Here is a 24068-nt window from a genome sequence, read left to right on the forward strand (position 1 = left end):
CCACAATCTGAATTTACACAATCTCCATGATTAGATCACAGTTATGCATCAAAGAGTTTCCCCAGGATTTCCTTTATACATATATATATATATATATATATATAGCATTGAAGCCACAACTATTCTGCTGTTGGCACTGTTCTGAGGGGACTGCCATTCCTGAGCTCCACTCTTTATTTGTAGATTAACTGTGGGGGTTCCCAAAGTGTTAGAACCTCTGCTTCTCGAAGTGTGGGTCCCACAGCAACCCAAAGGTAAACTCCTTGTGTTTGCGAATGTTGACAGCAAGGGGTGGTTTGGCCGGGAACACTCTGCTTAGCACTAATCCTGAATCGAGCCGGGATAAAAACACTGGAAGTTGGAGGCAAGCCCTTGTGACCCCCTTTACTTTCTCGCCTTATGTTCCACATTGCACAACAGGATCTCCCAGTGCTCAGATGGGGTGTATTTGAACAGCGCAGTCACCGCTGTTCTTACTGGAGTCTTGCACTCAGAATTAGGACAAACAAACAGCATCTTCCCATTCACCACAAACCAAACTACAATCAAGGTAGATTCGATTTAATTTTTATTTCAAAACATTTTGTTTGCGGGGGGAGGGGGGGGTGATTCTTGTGCCCATCAAAGTTGTCTGATTGCATTGTCCAAGAATGGAGTAAGTTTTTCAATTCTGGTATGCGGGATCACCTATCTAGCACCTCCCAGGACAGGTACAGCCCCCATTAGGGTCTCGACACTGCCCCAACACAGTGTCTCAGCCTCAAAATTCAGTACTTTGCCCCCTATCTGCGCCAGTCTGACACAGTTGCCATTCCCCAAACCAGCTCTCCTGTGCCTTTGCTATGTGAGATTGCCAAATTGGTGCCACATTGGGCATCCCAGTTGTCCAAGTTGGATTTGAACACAGGATCCAGAGGTGAAGGGACAGTGCCTGACTCTCTAGATTGGAAGACATTAGGTCACCAGTGTCTAGACACCTCCTTTAAAGGGATAGTTGAAGAGTCAGTCTTGGAGAGTCCCGATGATTCTCGTTGTACATTGTGATCCGTCGATCCCAACTCGGTGGACTTCAGTTATTAATTATTAACATGATTATTCTCTTCCTATTCACAGGTGGCCCGATAGGTTTCCACTACAATCTCACTTCCAGCTTTCACTGGTCACCTAGTGTGACTGCTGCGTCGCCGAAACATGGAAAAGCATCCGACAGAGCCAGGGGTCATGTTGAGGTTGACGCACCGCACGTCTGGCATGAGGTCAATCTCCGCGAATAGGGCTCTGTCACGGGAAGGGATAGATCCACTATCCTTGCTGTCGAAGTCTTGTAGGGTTTCTAAGATACTCTGGCGATTTGCTGGAACGACGTCTCCCCTCAAATCCAGCACAGCCGAAATCTGCTTCTTACTGTGGGCAGATGAAGAAGGAAGGTTAAGATTTAATTACGAAACTCCTTCTTCCCCTTTTCTCACCCGGGGACAGAGCCCCAGATTTTACAGTCAGCAGTAAAGCAATAGCAGTTGACTCTGACCTCAAAGAAAGCTGTTGACAAAGATATAGCAATATCTGTGGCTTCGCTTTCCCCTTTCCTGATGCAAGTTTAAATCGGGCGGCAAGTCAAGAGGATCTCCAGGCGTGCAGCAGCAGTGATGCCAGCAAGCAAGGTGAACAGCCAATCACATTGAAGTATTCATATAGACAGCAAAGCAGGAAGTTAAAAGCAGTTAACATGCTTCACTTTTAATTTACATTTTTAGATAGTGAAACAAATTATTATGATTGGATAAAGATCAAAGCTAAAATAAAGATAAACAAACCTCTTTAAAAGAAATTATGATTTTAAAAACATGGAATTTTTATCATTATGGAGAAATTTGACATTTCACAAACATAAAGTTCGCTTTTCAGGGCTAGTGAGGGTGTCTAGCAGTAATTCTGAAGTTAGTTTGCTGTTAGTTGCAGGATGTGGGAGGTAAGGGTCTCCACTTGTGTCCCTGCTGACTTCACCTGTGAGAAGTGCACCCAACTCCAGCTCCTCACAGACCGCGTTAGGGAACTGGAGCTGGATGAACTTCGGATCATTCAGGCGGCTGAGGGGGTGATAGAGAGCAGTTATAGGGAAGTAGTGACACCTAAGTTACAGGATAAAGGTAGCTGGGTGACCATCAGGGGAGGGAAAGGGAATAGGCGCACAGTGCAGGGAACCCCTGTGGTCGTTCCCCTCAATAATAAGTATACCGTTTTGGATACAGTTGGGGGGGACGACCTACCAGGGGAAAGCCACAGCGGCCGGGTCTCTGGCACTGAGCCTGGCTCTGTGGCTCAGAAGGGAAAGGGGGAGAATAGGAGAGCGATAGTGATAGGAGATTCAATGGTTAGAGGAATAGACAGGAGATTCTGTGGTTGCGAACGAGACTCCCAGATGGTACGTTGCCTCCCGGGTGCCAGGGTCAGGGATGTCTCGGATCGAGTCTACAGGATTCTTAAGGGGGAGGGGGAGCAGCCAGAGGTCGTGGTACATATCGGTACCAATGACATAGCTAGGAAAAGGGATGAGGACCTGAAAAGCGAATATAGGGAGTTAGGTTGGAAGCTAAAAGGCAGGACGAGCAGGATAGTAATCTCAGGATTGATACCGGTGCCACATGCTTGTGAGGCTAGAAACAGAGAGCGAGTGCAGCTGAATACATGGCTACAGAGCTGGTGTAGGAGGGAGGGCTTCAGATATGTGGATCATTGGGATACCTTCTGGGGAAGGTGGGACCTGTACAAGAAGGACGGGTTGCATCTGAACTGGAGGGGCACCAAGATCCTGGGCGGGAAGTTTGCTAGCGCTCTTTGGGAGGGTTTAAACTAGTTTGGCAGGGGGATGGGAACCGGAGCTATGGATCAGTTGATGGGGTAGCTGTTGAACAGGCAGATACTCAGTGCAGAGAGTTTGTGAGGAAGGTTAGACAGTTGACAGGGCAAAGTTGCAGCCAGTATGATGGGTTGAAGTGTGTCTATTTTAACGCAAGAAGTGTCAGGAATAAGGGTGATGAACTTAAAGCATGGATCAGTACTTGGAGCTACGATGTTGTAGCCATTACGGAGACTTGGATATCACAGGGGCAGGAATGGATGTTGGATGTTCCGGGGTTTAGATGTTTCAGCAGGAATAGAGAGGGAGGTAAAAGAGGTGGGGGAGTGGCATTGCTAATCAGGGATAGTATCACAGCTGCAGAAAGGGAGGTCGTCGAGGAGGGTTTGTCTACTGAGTCACTATGGGTGGAAGTCAGAAACAGGAAAGGAGCAGTCACTTTATTGGGAGTTTTCTATAGACCCCCCAATAGCAACAGAGACATGGAGGAACAGATTGGGAGGCAGATTTTGGAAAGGTGCAGAAGTAACAGGGTTGTTGTCATGGGTGACTTCAACTTCCCTAATATTGATTGGAACCTCCTTAGTGCAAATAGTTTGGATGGAGCAGTTTTTGTCAGGTGTGTCCAGGAAGGTTTCCTGACTCAATATGTAGATAGGCCGACTAGAGGGGAGGCTATGTTGGATTTGGTGCTTGGCAACGAACCAGGCCAGGTGGCAGATCTCTCGGTGGGAGAGCATTTCGGTGATAGTGATCACAACTCCCTGACCTTTACTAGAGTCATGGAGAGAGACAGGAGCAGATGGGGTGGGAAAATATTTAATTGGGGGAGGGGAAATTACAATGCTATTAGGCAAGAACTGGGGAGCATAAATTGGGAACAGATGTTCCCAGGGAAATGCACGACAGAAATGTGGAGGTTGTTTAGGGAGCACTTGCTGCGACTGCTGGATAGGTTTGTCCCGATGAGGCAGGGAAGGGATGGTAGGGTGAAGGAACCTTGGATGACAAGAGATGTGGAACAGCTAGTCAAGAGGAAGAAGGAAGCTTACTTAAGGTTGAGGAAGCAAGGATCAGGCAGGGCTCTAGGGGGTTACAAGGTAGCCAGAAAGGAACTGAAGAATGGACTTAGGAGAGCTAGAAGGGGACATGAAAAAGTCTTGGCGGGTAGGATTAAGGAAAATCCCAAGGCGTTCTACACTTATGTGAGGAAAAAGAGGATGGCCAGAGTGAGGGTAGGGCCGATCAGGGATAGTGGAAGGAACTTGTGCCTGGAGTCGGAGGAGGTAGGGGAGGTCCTAAATGAATACTTTGCTTCAGTATTTACTAGTGAGAGGGATCTGGTCGTTTGTGAGGACAGCGTGAAACAGGCTGATATGCTCGAACAGGTTGATGTTAAGAGGGAGGATGTGCTGGAAATTTTGAATGATATGAGGACAGATAAGTCCCCGGGGCCAGACGGGATATACCCAAGGATATTATGGGAAGCGAGGGAAGAGATTGCTGCGCCTTTGGAGATGATCTTTGCGTCCTCACTGTCCACTGGAGTAGTACCAGATGATTGGAGGGTGGCAAATGTTGTTCCCTTGTTCAAGAAAGGGAATAGGGATAACCCTGGGAATTATAGACCAGTCAGTCTTACGTCGGTAGTGGGCAAATTATTGGAGAGGATTCTGAGAGACAGGATTTATGATTATTTGGAAAAGCATAGTTTGATTAGAGACGGTCAGCATGGCTTTGTGAGGGGCAGGTCATGCCTCACAAGCCTTATTGAATTCTTTGAAGATGTGACAAAACACGTTGATGAAGGAAGAGCAGTGGACGTGGTGTATATGGATTTTAGCAAGGCGTTTGATAAGGTTCCCCATGGTAGGCTCATTCAGAAAGTAAGGAGGCATAGGATACAGGGAAAGTTGGCTGTCTGGATACAGAATTGGCTGGCCCATAGAAGACAGAGGGTGGTAGTAGATGGAAAGTATTCAGCCTGGAGCTTGGTGACCAGTGGTGTTCCACAGGGATCTGTTCTGGAACCTCTGCTCTTTGTGATTTTTATAAATGACTTGGATGAGGAAGTGGAAGGCTGGGTTAGCAAGTTTGCCGATGACACGAAAGTTGCTGGAGTTGTGGATAGTGTGGAAGGCTGTTGTAGGTTGCAACGGGACATTGACAGGATGCAGAGCTGGGCTGAGAAGTGGCAGATGGAGTTCAACCTGGAAAAGTGTGAAGTGATTCATTTTGGAAGGTCGAATTTGAATGCGGAATACAGGCTTAAAGACAGGATTCTTGGTAGTGTGGAGGAACAGAGGGATCTTGGGGTCCATGTCCATAGATCGCTCAAAGTTGCCGCCCAAGTTGATAGGGTTGTTAAGAAGGCGTATGGTGTGTTGGCTTTCATTAACAGGGGGATTGAGTTTAAGAGCCGCGAGGTTATGCTGCAGCTCTATAAAGCACTGGTTAGACCACACTTGGAATATTGTGTTCAGTTCTGGTCGCCTCATTATAGGAAGGATGTGGAAGCTTTAGAGAGGGTGCAGAGGAGATTTACCAGGATGCTGCCTGGACTGGAGGGCATGTCTTACGAAGAAAGGTTGAGGGAGCTAGGGTTTTTCTCATTGGAGCGAAGAAGGATGAGAGGTGACTTGATAGAGGGGTACAAGATGATGAGAGGCATAGATAGAGTGGATAACCAGAGACTTTTTCCCAGGGTGGAAAGGGCTATCACCAGGGGGCATAATTTTAAGGTGATTGGAGGAAGGTTTCGGGGAGATGTCAGAGGTAGGTTCTTTACACAGAGTGGTGGGTGCGTGGAATGCGCTGCCAGCAGTGGTAGTGGAAGCAGATACATTAGGGACATTTAAGCGACTCTTGGATAGGTACATGGATGATAGTAGTATGAAGGGTAGGTAGGTAATTTGATCCTAGAGTAGGTTAAAGGTTCGGCACAACATCGTGGGCCGAAGGGCCTGTACTGTGCTGTACTGTTCTATGTTCTATGTTTTATGTTCTTAAAAGCCCAGTTCATGCAATAAGGTGTAAGCTTTTACAGTGAGACTAACAGCGTGAGGGTGAGAGATTGCAGTCTGGGGGAACATCAACTTTTCACCGTCTGCAGGAGTGTAGACTCACTGTTATTCTGCACATGTACAGACTCCAGACATTGCTGTCAGTTTCACTGGAGTAATGACGGTGAACGCTGACAGTCTTGCTGTCATTACCACCGCAAAATCTAGACCATTGCCTCTCACTGGGAGATGGTTTCACATGTGTTGCCTGTTGCTCAGAGTATCAGAAGTTAAGAGTCCAGAGACTCAAACACAAAATCCAAGCTGATATTCCTAGCTTTAGTACTGAGGGACTGCTGCACTGTTGGAGGTGCTGACTTTTGGATGAGATGTTAAACCGAAACCCCGTCTGCCTTCTCATAAAAGATCCCATGGCTCTATTTCGAAGAACAGCAGGGGATTTATCCCTTGTATCCTGGCCAAGATTTATCCCTCAATCAACATCAAATTATTTGGTGATTTTTCACATTGCTGTTTGTGGGATCTTGCTGTGTGCAAAGTGGCTGCTGTGTTTCCTACATTATAACAGTGTTTACACTTCAAAAGTACTCCCAACGGTTGCAAAGCGTTCGGGACATCCTTAGGTCGTTAAAGGCGCTATCTAAATGCAGGTCTTTCTTTCAATGTAAATGTTGTATTTATTAGTTTGCACGCAGGCCATTTATAGCTGAGTATCAGACCGTATCTCGATCATTAAACAATGAGAGTGCGTTTTTAATTGTTAAAGTGAGTTCAATTAGCATCAGCCAACAGGGAGTGAATGACAACTTTTGTCTGTCTCCTTCACTTTGACCATTGATGGAAAAGTTGGTGATTTATTTTTCAATCTAGACTAAACATAGCTTTTAATTAGCAGTTTCCTTAGTTACAGGATTGATGCACTTCCATCGCACTTGTGAATAACCTCTCATGATGGGATATTATGTGTCACCACGGAGTAAAAAAGATTCTTGTCACAACACCATGCATGCTTACCGGGAACGTACACTGAGCTATTTTTGTGCGTTGACAATTTTCTTTATCTATCTGTGGGAGCTTACTGTGCCTGTAAAGGGCTTTGGGACGTCCAGGGGTTGTGAAAGGGGCTATATGAATGCAAGTTCTTGCTTGCGCAGGCACCCTACTGCTCTCCCAAGCATCTGTCCTTTGCGCATATTCCTGGAGTGCTGTCAGGCCATTCGACTGTGAAGGGCATCACAGCTGACTCCAACCCCGTCCTCTGCATCCCCCTGGGTTTAGCGAGGGGAAAGCCCACCACGGTGCTTGCTCCTGATCACCGTCTGATGACTGACCACTCCCAGTGGAAAGAGCGTGCGTACACTTTGACATTGGACGCGAGCAGGATTAGACCCACCTGCGATGCCTTTCAGGGCAGATTATCCTGCTGTAACACATTGTGCAGGAAGTTATACTGAGCAAGAGACAATCCCTTCAGGAGAGGGAGAAATCGTGGTCCTATAATCGTTTCAAAATAAATCCTGTGAAGAATTTCCCCCTTGGCAGTGAAGCCATTCATGATATTATGTTTGGAAGTCAGACAGAAGATTATATGGTTTGTTTTCCTTCACATTGATTCATTTTCATATCTTGATGGTACCCAGTATGGCCAGTGGGACAGGAAGTGCTCCTGATTTCACTTCCTGTTTACTGCCCTTGCCAGCGCCTTGCTTCCTCCTTCTGCTATAAGTAGGAGTTCAAATCAAACAGGAAATGAACGCTTGTCACAATTTATCAACAGTGACACCTGGAACGTCAGGATGCCGAACAGTCAGGAAAGAGATCAGGAAAAATAACAAAATAAATGATAATGCGAGGCCGAAACCCCTCCCTCAGTGACGCACTGTCCCACTGCCAAGAACATCTCAGTAGGGATGGCAGGGAATATTTTTACATATGTTTAGCATTCCTTGGCGTCGGGCTCTGAATACACTCGGGAGTTTACTAAAGTTCAGGACGATCTTGCGAGCTTGAAGCATTTCCCAGTGTTAGCACACTGCAGGCCGGAGAAAGGATTTTGAGTCTCTTAAAGTGCTCCAATATGGAAGGGGACTAATATTATGCAGCCATTCTCCCCCTCCTCTCCTGATGGGGGCGGGGAGGGGCGGTCATCGACTTCTCCCTCCCGTCTTAATAGCCGTCTTCATGCATCACAGTAAGCTGGTACAGCAAGGCATAAGGTAGCTTTTGTTACAAAGGGGTTGGAGTATAAGAGTTAAGACGTCTTACTACAGTTATACAGGGCATTGATGAGGCCGCACCTGGAGTACTGTGTGCAGTTTTGGTCTCCTTACCTAAGGAAGGACATACTTGCCCTAGACGGAGTGCAACGTAGGTTCACTGGACTGGTTCCATGATGAGGGGATCATCCTATGAGGAGAGATTGAGTAGACTAGGCCTGTGCTCCCTGGAGTTTAGAAGGATGAGAGGTACTCTCGTTGAAACATATAGAATTCTTAAGGGGCATAACAGGGTAGATCCCCCTGGCTGGGGAATCTAGAACACGGGGTCACAGTCTCAGGATAAGGGGTCAGCCATTTAGGTCTGAGATGAGGAGAAATTTCTTCACTCAGACGGTTGTGAATCTTTGGAATTCTCCACCCCAGGGAGCTCAGTCATTGAGTATATTCAAGACTGAGATCAATAGATTTTTGAGTACTTCGGGAATTAAGGGCTACGGAGAAAGTGCGGGAAAGTGGAGTTGCGGTAGAAGATCAGACATGGTCTTGTTGAATGGCAGAGCAGTTCTCGAAGGGCTGAATGGCCTTATCCAGCTCCTATTTCTTATGTTTTTATGTCGGATTGTTACAAAAACCCAATTGTTGCAATAATACGCTTCAAGGAATGAAACCTACCGTCCTTCCCTGGAATGATACAATAGAAAGAGGCCATTCGGCCCCTCATGCCAGCTCTTTGGAAGAGCTATCCGATTAATCCTACTCCCCCCTGCTCTTTCCCCATAACCCTGAAAATTTTTCCTCTTCGTGTATTTATCCAATTCCCTTTTGAAAGTTTCTATTTAATCTGCTTCCACCGCCCTTTCAGGCAGTGCATTGCAGATCACATGTGATTCCAATCTCACACCAATGATTTTGTCTCTTAGCTGCCCTCTGAAGTGGGCTTAGTTGTATCGAACATCTATAAAGAGTCACCACACAGACTTCACATACACCAACAACACCTTCGCAGGGCAACTGGTGATGGGAAATCAATGCCAGCCTTGCCCTCTAGTGAATTCAGCACCAGGTGGTAATAATCTCCACCCGTTTTCTCTCTGTCTAGTTTCCTGTCAAAGAAATCACGGCCGGGAGGAGAGCAGGGAAACAGGAGGACAGTTTAAACTCACCAAATGTCAGGGTAGCTGTTCACCAAGACTCCGACTTCCATCTGGATGGAGGAGGTGTCCTTCAGTTTGATAATCTCAGCCAGATGACCGATCGCAGGATCCAGCCAGGTCATAGTCGAGTCCTGGGATAAGGGGAGAAGGAACAGCAGCAATTGTCCATTAGTGACCAGCATCACACTGAACGAGGTCTTGAACCCAGAGCTGTCAGCATTGGGCGCATCCTAGGCATGAGTTTTCTGGTATCGAGCTGTTCGTTCTCGGGTCTGCTCATGGGAAAAAGAAACTCGGCTAACAGCGACGAAACGGTGTCTGTCACATGAGCTGTGAAGGCCGTGTCTCATTCACCTCATCCTTATCCTCTTTTTCTCTCCTTATCCTCATTACTCATCTTCTTCTCTCTTTTCTTTTCTCTTTGTGTGCGTTTTTCTGTCTGTCTCTCTGTCTGTCTGTACTGTCTGCAAATGTCTACTGGTTTCTCTCCTTGAGGAGTGAGAGAATGTAGGAGACAGCAATGGAGGCAAAACAATCCCATCAGTCTTAGCTCTTGTGAAAAGCCCCTATTAGGATTACAAGGGCTATAGTTTTATTTATAAAACAAAAGTCTGTGGGCTGAATTTTCCCAGCCCATTGGAGTCAGGCAGGGAGGGGGGGAGGGCTGTCAATATGGCTGGGTACCAATGTTACCGAGTTTCGAAGGCCCTTCCATCACCTGCAAACACCTTAGAAAGGATATCCTGGTCTTGGAGGGAGCTCAGTGTAGATTCGCCAGAATGATACCTGGACTCAAAGGGTTAAATTACGAGGAGAGACTCCCTGCAATTTAGAAAGTTAAGGGGTGATTTGATTGAAGTTTAAGATATTAAGGGGAATAGATAGGGTAGATAGAGAGAAACTATTTCTGCTGGTTGGGACGTCTAGGACCAGGCGGCAGAGACTAAAAATTAGAGCCTGACCTTTCAGGAGTGAAATTCGGAAACACTTCTGCAAAATAAAATGTGGGAGAAGTTTGGAACTCTCTTCTACAAGTGGCAATTAATGTTGGATCAATTGTTAATTGTAAATCTGGGATTGATAGATTTTTGTTAACCAAAGGTATTAAGGGATAAAGGCAGGTATATGGAGTTAGATGACACATCAGCCATGATCTCACCAAATGGAAGAACAGGTTGGAGGGGCTGAATGGCCTCCTCCTGTTTCCTATGTTCACTCTGATGAAACCTCCAGTTGGCCACTTGCCTTGATAATGTTTTTACCAGCTGTGAACTCACCAGACTTTCAAACAGCTCCTTGAACTGTGCAGACTCCTGGCTCAGTTGCCCCGCTACCTTTGTCCGCATTTCAGTCGAATTGCAGATTATCCGCACCTGCATCACGGCTGTCAAATACTGGATGATCACCCACTTGTGAACGTCGTTTACCAGATCCTGGGTAAAGACATTTGTTGTCGCTTTTAGTTTGCTGTACGTTTATGCACCGAAGGTTCAAATCCTTGCAGGGTTACAAATCCTTTCGTTAAAGGATTAATGAGTATCGCATGTTAGGCTGTGGGGGGAGAGGAGCAGGCTGTCGGAACTGTACACAATGAGAGTACACACAGTGACACTGTACACAGTGGGACAGTACATAGTGAGACTGTACACCATAGGACTGTACACAGTGAGAATGTCCACAGTGAGACTGTGCATAGTGGAACTGTACACAGTGTGAGTGTAAACTGTGAGACTGTACACAGTGGGGCTGTGCACAGTGAGACTGTACACCACAGGGCTGTACACAGTGAGAATGTGCACAGTGAGACTGTGCTCAGTGGGACTATACACAGTGAGACTGTACACAGGATGAGAATGTGCACAGTGAGAATGTGTACATTGGGACTGTACATAGTGGGACTGTACACAGTGGAACTGTGCACAATGAGACTGTACACGTTGAGAGTGTACACAGTGGAACTCTACGTAGTGAGACTATACACAGTGGGAGTGTACACAGTGTGAGTGTGCACAGTGAGAGTGTACACTGTGAGATTGTATACAGGGTGAGAATGTGCGCAGTGAGAATGTGTACATTGGGACTGTACATAGTGGGACTGTACACAATGAGACTGTACACAGTGTGAGTGTACAGAGTAAGAGTGTACACTGTCAAAGTGACACAGTGGGGACTGTACATCATGGGACTGTACACAATGTGATTGTACACAGTGTGACTGGACACAGTAAAATTGTATACAGTGAGACTGTACCCTGTGGGGACTGTACCCCATGGGGACTGTACCCCGTGGGGACTGTACACAGTGGGACTGACAAGGGGTCTTTCTCGATGTTCGTTAATGGTAAGCGTTCAAGATTATGGACACTGACTGACTTTTCCCTCCCTAATCGAGCTATTTGGAGGGTAAAGGGATGAGGTGTAGGATGCAGTGAACAGATTAACGTTATCCTACCTGGTAGGGTGGAGTTTTCATTTTTCGGAACTGGTTGAAGTAGTTTCTGATGGTCGTGACGATACTTTCAAAGCTCTCCGTGCTTTGCAGCCATTTCTTTCTCAACAGCTTTGAAAAGTTTGGCTGTAAATGATAACCAGAGACATGGGAGTAGAGTTTGTAAACGAATCTCAGCCCTTCAGAAATAGTAACACAAGCAGCTTTCCTCCCATAGTCGGGCAATTGGTATAATATTTGTTTTTTCACCCCCTCTCTCCCGAAAGGTATTGTCTCCTTGTACCTCACCTAAGAGGCCATTCTTCGCATGTGACCTTCAACCTTTGACCCTGGGCTCAACCAATTTTCTTTTAATCTTTCATGGGATGTGGGGGTCACTGGCAAGGCCAACATTTGTTGCCCACCCCTAATTGCCCCTTGACATCTGAATAGTTTGCTGGGCCATTTCACAGGACAGTTACGAGGCAACCACATTGCTGTGGGTCTGGAGTCACATGTGGGCCAGACCAGGTAAGGACGGCAGATTTCCTTCCCGAGAGGACATGAGTGAACCAGATGGGTTTTTACAACAATCGATGATAGTTTATTGCCACCATTACTGAGACTAGCTCTCAATTCCAGATTTTTATTGAATTTACATTCCACCAGCTGCTGTGCTGGGAGGTGAACCCATCTCCCCATTGCATTAGCCTGGGCCTCTGGATTACTAGTTGAGTGACATTACCACTACACCACCGTCTCCCCGATGTCCGCACGTGCCCACTTGCCAGTCATGAACAGGAGCGGGAATACAGATTGGCGATCGCTTTCCTAACCCTGGGCGTCAATTGTAGCAGCACAGCTGGTGGGCCAAATGTTACCCAGCTGTCGCCCAGATGTCGGCCCGGCTATTGTTGTGGGGCGACCTTAAGAGCGGACCCCCTTAAGAAGCTGTAAATGAACGTCACCGGAGGAAGTGATGTCGTGTCAGACATGACCAGAGTGAGATGTGTTTAGATGTGGCTCATGCAGTAACTGTTTGTATACGTATGTTCTAGTTTAAAGTATAATAAAAACTCGTGGTTTCATTGGATGTTACTTGTAGTTCTGTGAGCCTTACAATAATTCACATATCAAAGCAACAAGTAATATTACAGCTATTGGTCCGGCCTCAGTAACACATGACACAGCAATGTTTATTCTCACTGAGCTATAAGGAAGCTTGCAATCTTTTTGCCAAAATGTTGTGGGGGCTCCAACCATAACCTGCATGCTTGTGCTGCAACTTGGGGGCATCCAGACATTCACCTGAAACCTGACAACTAATAAAAGAAAGTCAGGGTTTCCGCACCTTTAGTTCTTGAAACAGCTTGGCCTTTAAGAGGTTGTTTCCTCCTCTCACAACTTTGTCCAGAGAAACCAGGGCTTCTTTCTTTTCCTCATCGCCAGTGGAAACTTTCTGTTTCAGGCGCTCGATGTAGTCGCTGCGAAAAAAAGAGCCATGGGCAGAGTCAGGAGACTGAGCCGAGTGATGGGCCAAGAGCGACAGAGATAATAGGGCTGCATTTCCGAGCCCTGCCGGGGATGGCGGTGTGGGTTAGGGTGGGAACGGAGGCGGACAAGGCTCGAATATACCGGCGCCAGCCGGCGTGCTGGATTCCCCGACGCCGGCCATTTTTGATGGAGGGGGTATTCGGGGATGGAAGGACTACCCCCCCCCCCACCGCAACAGGTAGCCGATTAAGCCCATTAACAGTCGGCATCCAGTTTTCCGAACCGATGGAAGGTGGAGTGCCTGGAGGCGTGCACTCGGTGGCAGGCCAGCGGGGGTTTGGGGGCCCAGCGCTCCAGGCAGGCCTAGAGGCCCCTCCCCCCCCCGTCTGACTGGGTGCGAGAGCAGCTACAGGCTGCCCTCTAGAGGGATTCTTCCCCCCGTCCACACCACACCACACTGCACCCCCCCACCCCCCAAACCAACAGTTGCGGACTGGCAGCAAGAACCATTTTTTATTTAAAGTCTCCAAAAGTTGGAGAGACGCCACCTCCAGGTTGAAGTGCCCTCTTTGTTACTTAACTTCTGTTACAGCTGGCCGCTCCTGTCTAGCTGGAAGGCCTCTGATTGGCCCTCCAGCTTCGAGAGCCTGCCCACCTCTCTTAATTGGACAGGGAACCTGTCTCCATGACAATTAAGGGAACAGCTCCGTGAAAATCCCATTGGGCAACCGTTTCCCCGGGGGCGGGTTTGGAAGACGGGAAGAGGCCCAGCTTCTCTTTCCTGCCCCCAGAGGGAAAATCCAGCTCCGAGATTTTATCACCTGATTCCCTTGGCTAGATTCCACCCTCTGACTCACATCTGTGCATCTGGAATTCAGTATACAAGCCATTCAAACTCGGTTTCAGCCTGCAACTCACTCCCGGTTACCTGCTAGTCTACGTTTTTATGGTTGAGAGGTGGATATTGCAGAATAACAATTCCGTGTATAAACTAGAGAGCAGCTACCCTGTGTACAATTTAGAGAGTAACAGACTCTGTGTAGATGATAGAGAGTAACTGGCCTCTGTATATTGCAGAATAACTGCCCTGTGTATATGATAGGGAGTAATTGTTCTGTGTATATGATAGAGAGTAACTGACTCTAAGTATATGATAAGAGAGTAACTGAATCTGTGTATATAAGAGACTAACTGGCCTGTGTATATGATAGGGAGTAACTAGCCTGTGTATATGATAGAGAGTAAATGACGCTTTGTATATGATAAGAGAGTAACTGGCCTGTGTATATGATAGAGAGTAACTGACCTGTGTATATGATAGAGTGTAACTGACCTGTGTATATGATAGAGAGTAACTGACCTGTGTATATGTAGAGAGTACATGGTCTAGTGTATATGATAGAGAGTAACTGACCTGTGTATATGATAGAGAGTAACTGGCCTGTGTATATGATAGAGAGTAACTGGCCTGTGTATATGATAGAGAGTAACTGACCTGTGTATATGTAGAGAGTACCTGGCCTGTGTATATGATAGAGAGTAACTGACCTGTGTATATGATAGAGAGTAACTGGCCTGTGTATATGATAGAGAGTAACTGACCTGTGTATATGATAGAGAGTAACTGACCTGTGTATATGTAGAGAGTACATGGTCTAGTGTATATGATAGAGAGTAACTGACCTGTGTATACGATAGAGAGTAACTGCCCTGTGTATATGATAGAGAGTAACTGGCCTGTGTATATGATAGAGAGTAACTGACCTGTGTATATGATAGAGAGTAACTGGCCTGTGTATATGATAGAGAGTAACTGCCCTGTGTATATGATAGAGAGTAACTGGCCTGTGTATATGATAGAGAGTAACTGACCTGTGTATATGATAGAGAGTAACTGGCCTGTGTATATGATAGAGAGTAACTGACCTGTGTATATGATAGAGAGTAACTGGCCTGTGTATATGATAGAGAGTAACTGACCTGTGTATACGATAGAGAGTAACTGGCCTGTGTATATGATAGAGAGTAACTGGCCTGTGTATATGAGAGAGAGCAACTGACCTGTGTATATGATAGAGAGTAACTGACCTGTGTATATGTAGAGAGTACATGGTCTAGTGTATATGATAGAGAGTAACTGACCTGTGTATATGATAGAGAGTAACTGGCTTGTGTATATGATAGAGAGTAACTGACCTGTGTATATGATAGAGAGTAACTGACCTGTGTATATGATAGAGAGTAACTGGCCTGTGTATATGATAGAGAGTAACTGCCCTGTGTATATGATAGAGAGTAACTGACCTGTGTATATGATAGAGAGTAACTGGCCTGTGTATATGATAGAGAGTAACTGACCTGTGTATACGATAGAGAGTAACTGCCCTGTGTATATGATAGAGAGTAACTGGCCTGTGTATATGATAGAGAGTAACTGACCTGTGTATATGATAGAGAGTAACTGACCTGTGTATATGATAGAGAGTAACTGCCCTGTGTATATGATAGAGAGTAACTGGCCTGTGTATATGATAGAGAGTAACTGACCTGTGTATATGATAGAGAGTAACTGGCCTGTGTATATGATAGAGAGTAACTGACCTGTGTATATGTAGAGAGTACATGGTCTAGTGTATATGATAGAGAGTAACTGACCTGTGTATATGATAGAGAGTAACTGACCTGTGTATATGTAGAGAGTACATGGTCTAGTTTATATGATAGAGAGTAACTGACCTGTGTATATGATAGAGAGTAACTGACCTGTGTATACGATAGAGAGTAACTGACCTGTGTATATGATAGAGAGTAACTGACCTGTGTATATGATAGAGAGTAACTGACCTGTGTATATGTAGAGAGTACATGGTCTAGTGTATATGATAGAGAGTAACTGACCTGTGTATATGTAGAGAGTACATGGTCTAGTGTATATGATAGAGAGTAACTGACCTGTGTATATGATAGAGAGTAACTGACCTGTGTATATGTAGAGAGTACCTGGCCTGTGTATATGATAGAGAGTAACTGACCTGTGTATATGATAGAGAGTAACTGGCCTGTGTATATGATAGAGAGTAACTGACCTGTGTATATGATAGAGAGTAACTGACCTGTGTATATGTAGAGAGTACATGGTCTAGTGTATATGATAGAGAGTAACTGACCTGTGTATACGATAGAGAGTAACTGCCCTGTGTATATGATAGAGAGTAACTGGCCTGTGTATATGATAGAGAGTAACTGACCTGTGTATATGATAGAGAGTAACTGGCCTGTGTATATGATAGAGAGTAACTGCCCTGTGTATATGATAGAGAGTAACTGGCCTGTGTATATGATAGAGAGTAACTGACCTGTGTATATGATAGAGAGTAACTGGCCTGTGTATATGATAGAGAGTAACTGACCTGTGTATATGATAGAGAGTAACTGGCCTGTGTATATGATAGAGAGTAACTGACCTGTGTATACGATAGAGAGTAACTGGCCTGATTATATGATAGAGTAACTGGCCTGTGTATATGAGAGAGAGCAACTGACCTGTGTATATGATAGAGAGTAACTGACCTGTGTATATGTAGAGAGTACATGGTCTAGTGTATATGATAGAGAGTAACTGACCTGTGTATACGATAGAGAGTAACTGCCCTGTGTATATGATAGAGAGTAACTGGCCTGTGTATATGATAGAGAGTAACTGACCTGTGTATATGATAGAGAGTAACTGGCCTGTGTATATGATAGAGAGTAACTGCCCTGTGTATATGATAGAGAGTAACTGGCCTGTGTATATGATAGAGAGTAACTGACCTGTGTATATGATAGAGAGTAACTGGCCTGTGTATATGATAGAGAGTAACTGACCTGTGTATATGATAGAGAGTAACTGGCCTGTGTATATGATAGAGAGTAACTGACCTGTGTATACGATAGAGAGTAACTGGCCTGATTATATGATAGAGAGTAACTGGCTTGTGTATATGATAGAGAGTAACTGGCCTGTGTATATGATAGAGAGTAACTGACCTGTGTATATGATAGAGAGTAACTGGCCTGTGTATATGATAGAGAGTAACTGACCTGTGTATATGATAGAGAGTAACTGGCCTGTGTATATGATAGAGAGTAACTGACCTGTGTATATGATAGAGAGTAACTGGCCTGTGTATATGATAGAGAGTAACTGACCTGTGTATATGATAGAGAGTAACTGGCCTGTGTATATGTAGAGAGTACATGGTCTAGTGTATATTGAGTAGAGATGTGGAATTACCTGAAGGCAGGGCAGCAATTCACCAGTGCAATCATTTGAGGAGCTATCTGTTCCGTACTGGCTGTATTTACAGTGAAACTCTGAAAAAACTCTTGCACATTTGCCTGAAACCTGTAAAACAAGAGAGAGTGAAATCAGCGCAGGCTCCAGTACACATCTAAACTGAGACTGGGCAGAATGAGAAGACAGTAAGTGTGGATATTTATACACTCCTGGAGAACCACCCCACCTCCCCTCACAACACGCACCTTATCAATCGTGGCTCAGTGGGCTGCACTCTCACCCCTACATCTGAAGGTTGTGGGTTCAAATCCCACTCCAAAGACCTGCGCACAACAATCTCAGCCGATGCTCCCTGTGCTGTACTGTTGGAGGTGCTGCTCTTTGGGTGAGATGTTAAACCGAGATTCCGTCTGCCCTCCCAGGTTGGTATAAAATATCCCAATGACAATGTTTCGACAAGGAGCAGGGGCATTCTCCCCAGTGTCCTGGACAATATTTATCCCGCAATCAATATCGCACAATCTGATTATCCGGTCATCATCACATTGCTGTTTGTGGGAGCTTGCTGTGCACAAATTGGCTGCTGTGTTTCCTACATTACAAAGGAGCAGAAATAGTGTTCTGGTAAGTCACTGGATGCAGAATAGAGAAATATGATGGGCCTCAATGATTCCATAAAATCCCAGATCCCCTGAAACAATCAATAGGGATGTTGGGATGTTTTGCTGTGGTAAAGGCACTATATAAAAGCAAGTTGTTGAGCTGCCTACGAGGGTGACGGAAGCAGAGACGATGAATGATTTCAAAAGGAAATTGGATGGGCACTTGACGGAAATAAACCTGCAGGTCTACGGTGATAGAGCGGGGGAATGGGACTGACTGGATTGCTCTACAAAGAGCTGGCATGGACTCGAAGGGCCGAATGGCCTCCTTCTGTGCCGGAATGACTTTTTTTTTAAGAGAATCGCACAGACCAGTGCGTTAAGGGTTACTGAGGTATATAATCACAGTACTCAATGTTAACTAGGCACAGCATGAACTGTGCAAAAGAACAATGAGTGATAGAACCTGCTGGATCAGGTATGTTTCTGTAGCGTGAAGTAAACAGATTAAATCTTAAAGGGGAAGTGACCAGAATTGATCATTCCCAGGGATAAATGGCAATGGTTGCACCTCCTGGTTGAATAACCCGCTATATTGGTGCATGAAGATTGGCTTCTTGGCAAAAGTTCGTCCAGCGTCAGCAGCCTCGACTTGTCTTCAGTATCTGCGTATTAGAGTTGCCAACTCTCCAGGAATGCCCTGGAGTCTCCAGCAATTACAGATTAATCTGCAAAGCATGGCTGAGCACAATACTTGGGGAAAACAATCATGGAAGCCGTTAGAAAAAATGCTATTTTCATTTTTTTGGAACACTTTCAATTATTACTTATAACAATATTGCAGATGTTGGAAAAGAGGCTGTTTCACCCAACAGCCAAGATGAATCCCATTGGTTAAATGTTGCTGCCTTTCCAACTGGACGTGGGAAGGCAGGGGATGCGGAGGATGGACCAATGAGAGAGTGTGGGGGCTGGGGCGGTTGGTGACAAAGAGTCATGTGATGAGAGCTCCAACAATACACCCAATCCAGAGTTGGGGACCCTACTGGGTATACAGTTTCATCAGGCAGATCCAGAAGCTGAAAGATTTCGCCTCGAGGGGCTGAATGGCCTCCCCCTATTCCTTTATATAGAATACACAAGCTGATGGAAAGAGAGTTTTCATTGTTCACCAACAAAGCATTGACATTGGACCTTCCCGGAAGCCATAATGAAAACTGAGGATTCGAAAAAGGAAATGAAATTTGGATTTTGTTTTAACTACAGCTGGAGAACAGTTTGAGATTCCTGCCTCAGGTTTAATTCCACCATAGGGATTGGACCTGATAAAGAGTTAAACTCGTTGTTGGATAAGTATTGTCACGTGGGGCAGTTGGCAGGGAGAATTTTAATAACCTACATTTTAGGAAATTCCCTGCTGTGTCTCTGGCAGCAAGGAGACAGACACAAAACTACGCAAAGAGGTGCAGCAACTTCAAAGTCAAGAAACCAGGAGGAGGCAGAATTGGGAGTGGGCGTGCAGGGTGCGGGAGGGGTCTGGGATCAGCGACGTGTTCTGAGATTTGTTCTACTGTTGGTGGAAGTTCATTGCAAACCTTCAGACCTAACAATTGTGCACTTGAGGTCGAAACAAAGTGTTGTTTTAACAATGATGAAGCATGAGGTTGCCTGGTCACAAACTGGACACAATTCTCTGGCTCACTTCCCTATGCACTGGGGCGAGATAACCGAGGGGTTGCTCTGTTCAAGTCTAACCTGATATTTACTTGATTAAGTAAGACTGAGATATTGGGCACAGTTCAGTATCAAGGTTATAGTGTGACAGAGAGAGGTGAAAGACAGACTAAGCAAGATTTCACAAGCAACAATATGATTATGATCAGATAACCTGTTACAGTGATGTTGGCTGATGTAAAGGATCCCACGGCCACTATTACACCAAAGAGCAGGGGAGTCCGCCCAATGTTCATCCCTCAACCAACATCACTAAATCAGTTTATCTGGTCGTTATCAGATTCCTCATTATGGGATCTTGCTGTGCGTAAATTGGCCGCCGCGCTTCCTACATGACCACAGTGACTACCCTTGGAAAGTACTTCATTGGCTGCATCGCGCTTTGCGACATCCTGACGTCATGAATAGTGCTTTATAAATGCAAGATCTTCATTCAGGAGATGAGTGAGGAGGCAAAGGGTGGTAGATGCTGGCTCAATTAATAATATGAAACCTGGGATCGGTAGATTTCTGCTAGCTCAGGGTATTAAGGGATATGGAGCTAGGCCGGATGGATGGGGTTAAGATACAGACCAGCTATGTTCTCATTGAATGGCGGAACAGGCTCGAGGGGCTGAATGGCCTCCTCCTGTTCCGATGCTCTTTCTTAACACCCAGATGGTAAAGACAAAAAGCTGCACCACGGGCTGGAATTTTACGTTGGGCGGGAGGCCCTGCCCACCGGCCAAAAAAAAATCGGGGGTGAGCCCGCCTCCCGCCAGGTCTGGGAGCCGTGCCAGGATTTTATGTGGCCCAGGGTTCCTTAATTGGACTTGGGTGTGACTTCCTGAGGCAGGAAGTCCCGCCTCCAAGAGCTGCCGGCCAATCAGTGGGCCGGCACCCAGCCACAATAGGATGGTGGACGCCGGCCCTGGAAGAAAGGTACGTTTTTTGGGGCCTCGCCGGGGGCAACTGGCCTGGCGCCAGCGAGGAAAAAGGGGTCGGTTGGGAGGAGGGAGGACTTTATTTCAGTGGGGGCAGTTGGGGCTTCGGGAGGTGGGGGGGCCCTCCATGGGGCACAGGATGCCTGATCAGGAGGGCCCTGAGACGCCCACTGGCCACTGGTAAAATAGCAGTGGGAGTGGGAAGGCGATGGAAACGGTACTTCCTGCCTCCCACCCACTCTGCCACCAGGCTGCTCCTGTGCGGGGGGGCATTAAATTCCGCCATGGTCTCTATATCACACAAGTGGAGTTTCAGTCTCTCCCCACCCCCCATCACTTCTACAAATCTGTGCACGAGCTTCCAGGTCTAAACCGTCTTCTCTCCAGTTTTTGCCAGCCCTCATGGCTTATCCTTGTCCCTTTGCCAAGCATGTTTCGTGTGAAATAGATCAAAGAGACATCACTTTGCCCGCCTCCCCTCAGCACACAGTCTCTGTTGACACATGCCTTTGAGCGATCAAACCTTTAGTTAAAGAGATCAGGCGTGGGATTGGAAGTTGCTTTGGGTAGTCAAGGCTTATGCCGAAATAAAAGACTTGCATTTCAATAGCGCCTTACACGACCACCGGACGTCTCAAAGTGCTTTGCAGCCAATCAGATAGGTTTGAAGTACTGCGTTAATGTAGTCAAAGCCCATGGTGGGATATGGTCCCTGAGGCAATTCACAGCCCCGCAGATTAAGAACGCAGGCTCCCAATGATACCGGGAATTCGTAACGAACAGCTGGCTGATGAAGCCCCTCTGATTCCGTGCCTCTGGCCCTCATCTATTGTGAGCATTTGCCGATCTTCAAATTGATTCCCAACAGGAGTTTGGCATGGTTGACTGTGATCAACTTTCAGAGGCCTATCCTTCGAGCCTCTCCCCCCGGCTCCCACACCTGCCATGTGTGCCCCTTCCTATCCTAACGAGGGGGGCTTTGGGAGACAACTACCTTTGTAGGAAGTCAGCCAGGCTGCAGAGGCAGCAGCGAGCGATTTCAGCCCCGAGCTCCTGCGTGATTGCAGCGGACTTTTCGACGTGTTCAGTGAGGATCTGAGGAAAAGATAAAAACAGGTTTACAGAACTTTCAAATGGAAATTCCTCGATCGGGGCCCCTTTTAAAGAGGGAGCCTCACAGTGTCCTTTTAAATGTCAAATGAGTTAAAGTTATAATTCAAAAATAAATCTGCCTCCAATCATTTCTTTGTACTCAACGACTGAACCCCTCTGGGGTAGAGAATTCCGAAGATTCACAACGCACTGGGTGAAGAAATTTCTCCTCAGCTCAGTTCTAAAAGGTCAACCCCGTATTCTGAGACTGTGGCCCCTAGTTCGAGACTCTCCAACCAGGGAAAAACAGCCTCTCAGCCTCACAGGCTCGCTACGAATGACATTACCTGAATCACTCGGTTTGCCAGCTCTGATTGAAATGTTTCACTTCCCTGTTTCCACTTCTCCTGTTCTGTGGAGAGTTCCTGTCCCATATATTTTGTGATCTGCGTCTTTAAAACACAAGGAAATAAACAATCAGAAGCAGCTTTTGGTTAAAATTGCATGCTGAGGGATAATAGCAATGAGGAATCAACTCTTCCCAATTCGGGTACCCAATAGCAGCGTACACTCCCAGGTCACAATATAAGAAAAGGCTTCCTCTGCTGTGCCTCAACAATGTGCCTCATTCTGCCCCAGTGTGTCATTTTCCAAATCTTACACAGGTCATTAGTTTGGTCTCTCTTTGTGCCAAGTTAAGGCAGTTTTGTATTGTGCTCTCTTGCCTATTAGGAACTTAGGCCGAGACTGAGACCAGACTCCAGCATTTAAGGGGCTGAGAGGTGATTAGGCGCCTCGGATTTGTGCAACACTGGCTCGTCTGTTATCCCTGGCGCAGGGGGAAATGCCGGAGGGCTCAGTAACCGTACGGAATACAACAACAACCTGCATTGACGTAGCGCCTTTAGGGCAGAGAAAACGCACCTCACAGGGCCCCTGATCAGACACAACTTGACACCGAGCCAAAGGGGGAGACATTAGGACAAGCGACCAAAGGTTTGGTTGAGGAGGTCGGGTTTTAAGGAGCGTCTTGAAGGAGGAGAGAGCGGCTGAGAGGTTTAGGGAGGGAATTCCAGAGCTTAGGGCCCCCAGGCAGCCGAAGGCACGGCTGCCAGTGGTGGAGCGATGGGAATCGGGGGATGGGCAAGAGGTCGGAATTGGGGGAGCGCAGAGATCTCGGTGCAGAAGGAGGGTAGAGAGATACAGGTCAGTTAGTTCCTGATCAGTTCCAATCTCTGCGGGACTTTGGTGTTTTTCAGAAGTGGCAGTGTGAGTACGCTTCTGATCCTACCTTCACCATGGAGACACACTTATCCTCCAACCTCTGAACTGTTTCTGTTGGTAACAATGGTCCAAGCTGTTGTTTTCTGATATATGCGGTGAGATCCTCATGACCCATCACTTCTCTTGAAAAAAATAGACACAGTTATAAGTGTCAGCTGTGGCTCAGTGGGTAGCACTCTCATCTCCAAGTCAGAGGTCGTGGGTTTAAGTCCCACTCCAGAGAAATAAGCAAAAAAAAAAAAATGTATACCTCACCTTCTAGTACAGTATGGAGGGAGTGCTGCACTGTCAAAGGTAAACTGAGCCCCTGTTTACCCGATGATGTGGAACAGAAGAGGCGGAGGGTGTAACATATCTCTAAATCAGATAATCTGGTCATTATCCCCTGTTTGTAGGATCTTGCTGTGTGAAAATCAGCTGCTTGTCTTTCTTATCTGATAACAGTGACTGCACTTCATCGGCTCTAAAGTGCTTTGAGATGTTGTGAAAGGTGCTATATAAATGCAAGTCTTTATTTTCCAGCTGTTGCTACTGGAGCCGACACATTGGATTGGGGTAGCACTGAAACCAGCTACGGGCCTGGACAGTGACTATGGTGGGCAGGGGGAGGCATTTGACCCACTCACCAATCCCCAGCACACCCTGGCATTTGGGATTAATGGATGGCAATCCATTTAGGCGTTTGGGATTAATGGATGGAGGGGAAGGGTGAGGGGAGGGGAGGGGGGGGTGGAGGTAACGTTTGTGACCACGCCCCTCTGGCGGGCACCATTTGAGGGAAAAATTGAGCGCAGCGTGCGTGCGTGCGTGAAGTGACCAGTTACCAAATGATCCCTGCGGCGTACGGTGCAGTGGCGATCTCTCCCGCCGGTGTCCCTGACAAAGTGGCTCCACCTTGTGCTGAAGGGAACTTAATTACGGGAACCATCTGCTTCTGTCTCCCGCCCGCCAGACATGCTTATTGGGAAAGCTTGGCCGT

At 46.5% G+C, this 24068-nt stretch overlaps 1 protein-coding gene across 3 annotated transcripts in view; it reads right to left on the reverse strand.

Annotated features, from left to right (window-relative positions):
- Window positions 1–555: 555 nt before the first annotated feature.
- The window catches only part of LOC137353042 (exocyst complex component 3-like), a 49175-nt gene continuing 25662 nt past the window's right edge, over window positions 556–24068 (reverse strand). For all 3 annotated transcript variants that reach the window (XM_068018974.1, XM_068018973.1, XM_068018975.1), the window contains 9 exons: window positions 23097–23211; window positions 22153–22257; window positions 21708–21808; window positions 17452–17562; window positions 13033–13165; window positions 11706–11828; window positions 10531–10686; window positions 9263–9384; window positions 556–1404 (listed from right to left, as the gene is read on the reverse strand). In XM_068018974.1, coding sequence (XP_067875075.1) covers window positions 1161–1404; window positions 9263–9384; window positions 10531–10686; window positions 11706–11828; window positions 13033–13165; window positions 17452–17562; window positions 21708–21808; window positions 22153–22257; window positions 23097–23211 — 1210 coding nt within the window. In that variant the 3' untranslated portion in view covers window positions 556–1160. The remainder of the gene's footprint in view (window positions 1405–9262; window positions 9385–10530; window positions 10687–11705; window positions 11829–13032; window positions 13166–17451; window positions 17563–21707; window positions 21809–22152; window positions 22258–23096; window positions 23212–24068) is intronic.

This window comes from Heterodontus francisci, chromosome 40 (genome assembly GCF_036365525.1).
Source record: "Heterodontus francisci isolate sHetFra1 chromosome 40, sHetFra1.hap1, whole genome shotgun sequence".
In the NCBI taxonomy this organism is placed as follows: domain Eukaryota; kingdom Metazoa; phylum Chordata; class Chondrichthyes; order Heterodontiformes; family Heterodontidae; genus Heterodontus; species Heterodontus francisci.